We start from the raw sequence: 10,304 nt of genomic DNA on the forward strand, positions 1-10,304 counted from the left end.
GTGGCACACTATGTGCCTGTGCTACTGGTGGTGATTGATTTTATTTATAGTATAATATTTATACACTAATCATATAAAAATATACACAATTAATGTATCACAAATGAATGATGAGTGATGCAATAACAATTGTAAAAATCTCTTGTCAATCTATTTATTTTGTATTTAAGTTAAAGTTTTAATCATTAATTATTTTTCTTGTCCAGTAACAATGACAACTGATGACAGAGGGAGATATAGAGAGGAAAAAGTATCCTCTCTCCCTAAAAAAATGATGTTCCAATTTAACAAATTAATCAAATCCCATCAAATAATATAAAAAATTTATCTTATGTTTTCATGATTTTTCATTTTTAAATAAATAATAACTTTCAATTAGGTTGGGACACTATGAGATATGAAAAAGTGGAACAAGTAATCCCTATTAGATAGAGTGAGGCATAAAATGAGAAACAAACGGTAAAGTTGCAAAAGCCAAACGGGAAAGAAGAGAAGTGAAACCACAAACAAGTAATCCAAACAACTTGGACCCAACCGCAAGTAGCATCCTCTCTTCAACCATTGTAATTTGGAATTCACATTTTGATTTAATCGAATTCAATTTCCACTTTCTTCATAACCAAAACCCTAATCAACCTTTTCCCCATTCAACATTCTCGCCCGTTCCTCTGATCCGATCTGGTTTTGTCAAAACGCTGCGTTTTGATTCGGTTCTGCTTCTTAAATTGTGTTGGATTCATTCGACTTGATTCGGAATTAGCATTGATGGATTATCTCCATAATTACACGTTCAAGTAGTTGAATCAGCATGTTCATTGGTTTTCTGAGCTCAATTGCATGAGTTATTGTTTCAAATCTCAATGCTTGCAGAGACAGTGATGATTCACGGTGCTACAATAGTGTACGGTTGCAATTTTAGCATTTGAATTGATCTTTTCAATTTTTTGGACATGAGAAGCTTCTGGTTCAATAAATTGTCCGTGATTTTTGGCCCTAAACCACCACTCAGCTGGTTAATCTTGAGCATAATCAGCATTCTCGCACTAATTGCATTGTTTGGTTCTTCATCTTCCAACGCTATTGATTCAGAGTCCCGTAGACCGGTTTCTTTCATATACACGAACTATAGAAGGATAAAAGAGCAAGCTGCTGTTGATTACTTGGAGTTAAGGTCTGTGTCAATTGGTGGTGGCATTAGGCAAAAGGAACTAGGCCTTTGTGGCAAGGAAAGGGAAAACTTTGTTCCTTGCCACAATGTTTCAGCGAATTTGTTGTCCGGGTTTAAAGAGGGCGAGGAGTTGGATAGGCATTGTGAATTTTTGATGGGAGCTGAGAGGTGTTTGGTTCGGCCTCCCAAGGAATACAAGATTCCATTGCGGTGGCCGAGCGGCAGAGATGTTATATGGACTGGAAATGTGAAGATTACCAAAGATCAGTTTCTTTCTTCTGGAAGTATGACCAAAAGGTAGTTTTTTTTATCTATGTTGATTGCTATAATGGCAAGATGATCTCCTTTGGCTTAAATAATTGTTTCAGTTATGTCAAGTGACTGCTTGAATAAAAATTATTATCATCAATATTATGGTTTTCTGTCTATTGGGAGACGGCTTTGAAGTAGTGTATTTAATAGGTTAAAGAGCAGTTTATTTAATTTTCCAATAAAGCATTGCTTTTATATTTTTATATCTTAACCATTGCTCTAAGGATAATGGGTAACAAAACCGTTGTTATTATTATTATTTTTGATAAAAGAATGTTTGAATGAAAGTGATACAGCTTTTATCAAGTATTTCTCTGTTGCAATTCATAATGAATGAATTGTTTTTCATTTTCTAAGATTTTATGGTAACTTCTCTAGGTTGATGCTACTAGAAGAGAATCAAATCGCATTTCACTCGGAGGATGGATTAATCTTTGATGGTGTGAAAGATTATTCTCGCCAACTTGCAGAGATGATAGGTTTAGGAAGTGATACTGAATTTCCTCAAGCTGGTGTAAGTCTTCCACACATAATTCAGAGATTGCTGTTCTTTTGGGAGCTTGAATGTTTTACAGGGACAGGATTTGTGAAAAATAGTTCCATGTATAGTAAGGTCATAAAAGGTTGTTCATAACTTCATATTAGGTGAAAGCTGTCTACATGCATTTTTTTAATTCGCAGTAAGGACCATGATCTTTTTGTCATATAATACTTGTTAACGATATCTTGATCACATTAAAACAGGTTCGAACTATACTAGACATCAATTGTGGATTTGGTAGCTTTGGAGCTCATTTATTGTCCCTGAAAATAATGATGATTTGTATTGCGGCATATGAGGCAACTGGTAGCCAAGTTCAATTGTCTCTTGAGAGAGGCCTTCCTGCTATGATTGGCAACTTCATTGCAAGACAGCTTCCATATCCATCATTATCGTATGACATGGTTCACTGTGCTCAGTGCGGCATCATTTGGGATGAAAAAAGTAATTATATAGTTAATAAGCATTACTTTATGAAAAATGAGATTTTTCTTTTAGAATTCTTTATAAAATTCAACTCCTCTTTGTTAGTATTGTTACTTTTACTCTACTGATGAACGGATGGATTCCTGTGATTTATTTGTGTATTCTTGAGATTTAAGTCAGTTTTTGCCAGAAGTTGTATTAGACGTTAATGTAAGACTGATTAAGGTGCACCATATTTGGTGTTGGAAACTGTGAGGCCAAAGGAGTATGATAAGGCTGTTTGTTGATTGTCAAACTAGTGATGGAGTTGTTACTAATCCTTGAAATAACAGAAACGTATGAACTGTGTTAGAGATATAAAGCATTTTGGTCTCCGTCTAACAGCTTAACTTTTTAGGATAATTGATCTTTGACATTTGATTTGAACCTCTAACTTAATGTTCAATAGTTCTTTGTAACCCCTATTATCTATAAATCTTAGCACAAGATAAAGTGGGCTAACACTTAATTCACACTTCAAGGATAAAGGCTCTTGTATGAAGGGGCATGTTAGAAATATAAAACTATTCTTGGCCTGCTCCTCACCGATAAAGCTCTGGAATAGTTGATCCTTGGTTGCATATTGTCATGATTTACTCTGGTTTTTTGACTGCATCTCTCATTTCCCTTTTAGGTTTTGCATCCTTCCATGACTTTTTATACCATAGTTAATATTGTTTAGCATCTGCGTTAACTGTTTTCTTTCTTTTGCTCTCTAACATTGACTTCGTCATACAGATGGAATGTCCCTTTTAGAAGTTGATCGTGTCCTTAAACCTGGAGGGTATTTTGTTTTAACATCACCCACAAGCAGGCAACAGGGAAGCTCATCACGGGGAAAGAAGAAAATCCTTGTGAACCCAATTGAAGAGCTTACCCAGCAACTCTGTTGGACTCTTCTAGCTCAACAGGATGAGACTTGCATTTGGCAGAAGACTGCTGATGTTGATTGTTATGCATCCCGGTAAGGATAGTTGTATTAACATGAATGCTATGAATGAGAAATAATTGTAGTCTAGAGTCTGTTCATTACAGATGGGTAATATTAACTCGTTATTTATTGTATTGGCTTGCTCTATTGAACACTTGCTAGTACAGCTATAGCTTTCTAGTGACTTCTGCTTTTCACATTTGTAGCAAGAAGCATGCTATAGAGCTGTGTAAAGAAGGGGGTGATGCTCAATCATATTATCATCCTCTTGTACCATGTATAAGTGGGACCTCTAGCAAGCGCTGGATTGCAATACAGAACAGATCCTCTGGATCTGAATTGAGCTCAGACGAGATTAAAGTTCATGGAAAGTATTGTCTGTTAAAAGCCTGCTGCTTTTCTATTTTTCCTGCTTCTCGTCATCCAAAATTTTATTCTCATTTCTTATTGTTTTGCCTTTTCATAAATCTGGCCTTATTATTGCAGGAGTTGAACCAGAAGAATTTTATGAAGACTTGCAATTCTGGAGATCTGCTGTCCAGAACTGCTGGTCATTGCTTACCCCATTAATTTTCTCCGACCATCCAAAGAGACCTGGAGATGAAGATCCACTACCTCCATTTAACATGATAAGGAATGTTATGGACATGAGTGCTAATTATGGGGGTTTAAATGCTGCCCTTCTGGAGGAGAAAAAATCAGTGTGGGTTATGAATGTTGTTCCAGCCAGGACTTCTAATGTGCTTCCTCTTATACTAAATAGAGGTTTTGCTGGTGCTGTGCATGACTGGTAAGTATTGAAATTTAATCTAGACAAATTGATTGGAGGCTACACCATCAAGGGTAATTATATCATTAAAGCCTGAAAAATATATCCTTCTTACTAAATCATTCAGAATTTTTCTCATTATTATTACGAAGAAACAATAGAACATTGGCGTATGCCAGCTTGGAAAGCTACAGTTTTTTTTTTTATAATGTACTTCAAATATATATTTTCATGTTTTTACTGCTGAAAATTAAAATTTCAAATGATTTAGTATCGTTTGTTAACTATTTACTATGTAAAAAAAGTTATGGATCAATCCTTTATTTTATATTATTAAATGGCATTAGTTTCAGTTAATATAGGCTCATGAATGAGTTTTAAAATATGGCCATAATTACCTTTAAATCTCATCAATACACATTAAGTGCTGAGATTTCAGTGATGAATATTCAGTTTTTTAAAATCAAAGATGCACTTAGCTTTCTTAATTTTGCTTCCTTTTGAGACTGAATTTGGAGATAAATATAGCATTCACACACACACTTGACATGTTGAATTGATTCTACTTAACTTGGTTTATTGCAAAATCCAATTATAATGAGCATCCACCTATTTCAAAATTCTTGCTCTAAATTCTCTTTCCTATGAAGTTCATTGACAGATATCCTTTTAAAATTGTGTAAATTCTCACGTGTGTCGATAATTTATTTTTGTTTTTGAATATTGACCTTTAGGTGTGAACCTTTCCCCACCTACCCCCGGACATATGATATGCTTCATGCAAATGGACTTCTCTCACTTCTCACTTCAGAGAGGTGCAGCATGATAGACTTATTCTTGGAGATGGATAGAATACTGCGTCCAGAAGTACGATGTTCCTCTTTATATTGATTTTCATCTTTGTTTGTGCTGGAAAGTTTCATAATTGATTTTTGTACTGTGTAGACATAAAAGATAACAAAACAGTAATCTGGCACCTTCCTACCTCTTTCTTTCCACCTCTGTTTTTGGCCATACTCTGAAAGGATAATCTCATCTTTGCAGTTGATTCTTTTTTAGTCATTTGAGCTTGACTCTATTGATAGATGCTCATTTATTGTTGTAATGCACACATGAAAAGTTAATTTGAATTGTATTTTTGAATCCAAGTAGTTTTCCCTATTGGTATATTGGATTGGTCTATGAAGGAGCTAATGGTTTTATTACATATCTTCACTTTATAGGGATGGGTCATTCTTTCTGATATAATGGGGGCTATCGAGATGGCTCGCACCCTTGCCACACAAGTACGTTGGGAAGCAAGGGTAATTGATCTTCAGAATGGCAGTGACCAGCGGCTACTTGTTTGCCAGAAACCATTTGTGAAAAAATAATTGATTGAGCACCAGTATGTCTCGCGACGGTAGATGAAACCCAATTTTTTGGCTCTGGTAATTCCTCTAAACCTTTTCTTAAACTGGTAGTTTTTATTTTTTTTGTAAAACTGGGTAGCCTTTACGTCAGTATGGAATCAAACATTATATATGCTTTAAAAAAGTGTTGTTCACGCCTGGCATGAGATCTGTATTGGCACTGATGTGGATTCTTTTGTCCCATTGTACCATCCTGCATATTGTCAACCAAAGTATTCATGATAACTTAAATCTTGCAACAATCACTGCTAATGGTATAATTATGTTTATGTTGAGAGTCCGCTATGAATCAGTTTGACATGAATAGAATTCCCCTATAGCATAGCAGAATGTGTTGCAGCTTTTCACTGCACTAAGCTGAAATTATTTGTCATTGTACAATTTCACAGAATCGATTCTTTAGTCGCCGGCACATCTTGTATATATAGAGCTCAGAGCCTTGATGTTTCCCATCTTTTCCACAACTGGGTCAAGGGATGGAGGAAGCTGTAGATTGTGAAGGTCCACGCCGAAATTAGCCACAGTTCATTTTTTGTCAATTTTTTTGTAGTAATTCATTCATCCAATGTCTCGTCAGCAATTTTTCTTATGTTTTCTTTACTTATCATTGGACTTCAAGACTTTCTGTTGAACAACTCCTAGTTTTTTTAGAAAGAGTGTGAGTTGCCACAAAATTCAAGAATGAAATTGAGATAGTAACTAAACCTTCCCTTGCTAAGTGCTCCAACCGAGTCACGAAGTTTGATCTTCAATCATATATCTTGGTGGAAAGCCATTCACCAGTTTCCCACCTTTAACACAGGCATTGACATGTAGTATTGATTATTTATTTTGATTAATCTGCTGATGCTAAGAGTTACGAGGAAATACTTTATCCTCTTAAACAAATCAACTGGACATGTCTATATATTGAGCACACGGAGATCCGACAGGGCAAAGGTCTTGATTCTGGAGTTTGAATTCGTGTGTACACGATTGTATCATATCACTTGAACCGAATTTGTTAGTGTCTGGTTATGATATGACAAACATGGTTTTGGGATTAATGCCGAGGTAAGTTGAACTGGACTAAGCGACAGTCTTGGTGTTTCTGAATAATGTTGAATAGGCTTAGAATCGGTCATGGGTAAGTACCTAAAAGGGATAAGATAGCTAGAGAGATTAGAAAGATGATAGATATTATAATGAGTAATGGCCTCCTCCAATGGTATGAGCTTACCCCATTGGAAAAGGGTAACTTTGGAAATTAAAGTAAAAAGTGAATGAGAAAAAATTTATGCTGATAATACTTGAGTTTGGCATATTGTTATTGCGTCCTCAATCATTTATATTTAATCATTATTAATTCTTCATAATAATAAAAAATAATATAAATGAATGGTAAATAATATAGTAACTGTGTATACTTTTATATTTTTTATACTCTGATATTCTATAGATATTAAGTAAAGAGGATGATTCACTCAGTCCAAGAATAAGTTAGTGAATAGATCTAAATCATTAGATATTCATAGAATTAATGACTAGGATGGAGAATAAATTTAAAAAATTTTACTCTTAGAATAAATGAATTCTATCTTAAATAAAAGATAAATAAATTTAGTAAACAAAAAACACTGGACTAGGGGAGTGGGAAAACATTCATCCAATCTTTTGATCACATGAGTTTAGATTGAAGTACAGGAAGAATGATGTATTGGAAAAAAAATGCACAATAGGCGTTTAATTTTAAGAAATAGAAAAACAGTTAATTTGGTGACAATAAGTTATCTCTGAAATTTATATCATAAAATAACTAATTTAAATATTTAATCCATATTTAATATTTTTAAAATTTTAGAGATCCAAATTGATATTTCATTATTTTATTTTTCAGAGACCAATTATTAATTAATTATGCTCCTAAGGCCTCTGTAAGGTTCTCATTAGAAGAAAAGAATATATCAAATATGATAGACAATACTTAATATTATATTACCAAAAGTTTATGTTGTATTATATGATGCATCGTGAAATAAGAATCTCCCCTAACTAATTATAATATAGTTTTATTTTGGTCAAACTACTGTACTTTTAAATTACAGCATGCATGTCATTATTTTAGTTAACACCATGAATCATAAATAATATACATACTTAAAAAACCACTACATTATGAGTTCACAACCCATATTCTAAAATTGAAATCAATCATTCAATATGTTCTCAATCTAAAGCATGATTTAAAAACCATGCAACTCCCTTTTCTTGTCCATAACATCTCTACTATCCAAGCTTCTTCTTCTCTTCATCTTTTTCATTCTTTCTCTCTGATAAAGTTCTCATATCATGGCTCTTTGGGTGTTTTCTGTGCTGTTTTTATTGGCCCTCCTAGTCCATTCAAGTAAGCACCTTGTTCTTACTATTATTTGGTGTTCATTCTTTTTTTGTCTTAATTTTGTGATTTTAGGGTTTATTTACGAGTTGAATTTTGGAATACACTATGAGATATGGCCCTAAAGTCTTCCACTTTCTTAGAGATTTCTGTATAAGCAGCTATTTTGATTGAGACATGTACCAAATTTAAGTGCTAATAATGGAAATTCCTAAAATAATTTTCTCTCTTGATTATGCTCTTTTTTTAAGAAAAAAAAACAAGGATAATGTCTTTCATTTATTTCTTAGAAAAAAAGGTTAATTAAATGTCTTTCATTTATTCTAAGATAGAATTCTATGACTAACTCTTTGCTTCAAATATTGTCCAATAGGTGCTCTTTACTGCATATGCCAAGATGGTGTAGGTACTCAAGCCCTTCAGAAAGCAATAGATTATGCATGTGGTAATGGTGCTGATTGTACCTCTATTCAACAAAATGGACCTTGTTACCTACCCAACACTGTGAAGGATCACTGTAACTATGCTGTTAATAGCTATTATCAGATGGAAGTAAGTTCTGGAGGGACTTGTGACTTTTCTGGTGTTGCCACAACCTCTTCAACTCCACCTTGTAAGTCAATAGAAGTCAACACCAATTTTTTGACACATATTAATAGAATTTCACTTTTACTAATGCACTTCTTTTCCTTATGTATTTATCTACAGCAACTGCAAGCTCTGGATGTGTTTACCCTTCAAGTTCTAGGTATGTATGTTTCTTGGTTATGGACCTTATTCTTGATTATCTTTGTTTTAAAATAATTTTTTTATGTTTGTTGCTTTGAATTGGGTAAGTTCTTTAAAATTCAAGGATTTTTGTATCTATTGATTGTGACATGGGAATCTTGTAAAAAGAATCATACCTTTCAGTGGCATTCTATGGTTTGCTATTGCCTATTGTGTTTCGACAATCTATATCATAAACACACCCAAACCCTAAAACTCTCTCAATCACTCAGTCCTAAACCCATGTAGTTGATTCTATTTAATAAGATAAAAGTTTGATTGTTGTTATAATTGTTATACATTCGATAAAGTCATCCGAAATTATTTCTAATGAGCCAATCAATGTTATATACACTTCGAAAGAGTAAGGATCTTCTCTAGTATAGGAGAGGGTCTTCCAGATGTTGTTAGTCCATTTGGCCGGTCATCCAAAATTATTTCAGATGAGCTAAACACTATTGTAAACTATTGGGGAAAAAAATCTAGAAACACAAAGAAGCAAGAAATAATACAATGATAACAAAGAGAAGAATGAGAGAATGGGTGTGAGAGGATAGTGTTGATTTGTGTTTATTCTACACAAGAGGTCAAATACCAATTTTTTTGTTCATGCACCAACCTCCCTCAATAAGAAACTCAAAGTTACGTTCTTGCAATAGGTTACCTTTGCTGCTATCATTTCATGCTTGTTACGTTGAAACATTAGCTGGCATGATTTTGATGTTTTGACAATTATTTCTTTCCTCCTCAGTTCTCACCTCAAAATGTTTGATTTTTTATCCCAAACGTGAGCTCATATAAAATATACAATAATGAAATGGATACTCAGAATTTTGTCTCTTATTGCAGCAATGGTACTACAGGCACATCACCTTCCCTTACACCACCAACTGCCATAACTCCAGACACTGGCGCTGGCACACCAGAAAGTCCTAATTTTGGAACAAGTCCATCATCTTCAACTACTAATGGAGCTACAGTGGTGGCTTTGGAAAGTGCCTACACTAAGTTACTATTGCCCCTTCTTCTAACTACTGCATGGTTAGCATTAAGGGTCTAAGGATATATATAATATTCTAGGAATAGGAAATTTGTTTTCTTCCACATTCAACTAAAAAAGTAGTACTAGGGAATTTGGCTCTTTTTTTCTCAAGGGTGGTGATATATTGGATTATGAGTTTTATTACTAATAATGGAGGGCGTTGTTTTCTTTCAGCTTTTCCTTTTTTTTAATTTGAGTTTGATTACACTTTTTTAGTTATTTATCTTCATTTAAAGTTTGTGTGAATAAAATTGTCAATTAATCATATGGTTTTAGACTTTTAGTCTTTTACTAACTATTTTACCTCCATGCTGCATGATTTGCTTTAATTTTGACAGTTAATTGTTCATTATATTTTCATTCATTTTCTTTCCCTTTCACCGACCCAAACAACGCGTAACTCCATCCTATGATTTTAGTTTTCGTCGTTTTCTCATGAATAGTTGAATACTATATCCCTAACTTCCATGATGCCATTGGCAACATAAAATGTAATGTATGTTGGAGGCTTCCATTTGGGTC

The 10,304-nt window shown here is 33.9% G+C and overlaps 2 protein-coding genes across 3 annotated transcripts; both read left to right on the forward strand.

Moving 5' to 3' along the window:
- LOC109332008 (probable methyltransferase PMT5) lies at positions 464–6,233 on the forward strand. Of its 2 annotated transcripts, XM_019566844.1 has the most exons (10): positions 464–1,465; positions 1,859–1,994; positions 2,225–2,465; positions 3,225–3,450; positions 3,624–3,784; positions 3,904–4,207; positions 4,921–5,053; positions 5,410–5,616; positions 5,986–6,024; positions 6,069–6,233. In XM_019566844.1, the coding sequence occupies exons 1-8, from the start codon at positions 951–953 to the stop codon at positions 5,557–5,559; spliced, it is 1,866 nt and encodes a 621-aa protein (XP_019422389.1). In that variant the 5' UTR covers positions 464–950; the 3' UTR covers positions 5,560–5,616; positions 5,986–6,024; positions 6,069–6,233. The 2 variants fall into 2 exon arrangements, with proteins under 2 accessions (XP_019422389.1, XP_019422390.1); XM_019566845.1 differs by lacking the exons at positions 4,921–5,053; positions 5,986–6,024; positions 6,069–6,233 and having other exon boundaries at positions 5,410–5,544.
- On the forward strand, positions 7,743–9,970 carry LOC109331029 (PLASMODESMATA CALLOSE-BINDING PROTEIN 4-like). Its single transcript, XM_019565313.1, has 4 exons — positions 7,743–7,981; positions 8,346–8,585; positions 8,681–8,720; positions 9,590–9,970. The coding sequence occupies exons 1-4, from the start codon at positions 7,927–7,929 to the stop codon at positions 9,798–9,800; spliced, it is 546 nt and encodes a 181-aa protein (XP_019420858.1). The 5' UTR covers positions 7,743–7,926; the 3' UTR covers positions 9,801–9,970.

This window comes from Lupinus angustifolius, chromosome LG17 (genome assembly GCF_001865875.1).
Source record: "Lupinus angustifolius cultivar Tanjil chromosome LG17, LupAngTanjil_v1.0, whole genome shotgun sequence".
Lineage (NCBI taxonomy): Eukaryota > Viridiplantae > Streptophyta > Magnoliopsida > Fabales > Fabaceae > Lupinus > Lupinus angustifolius.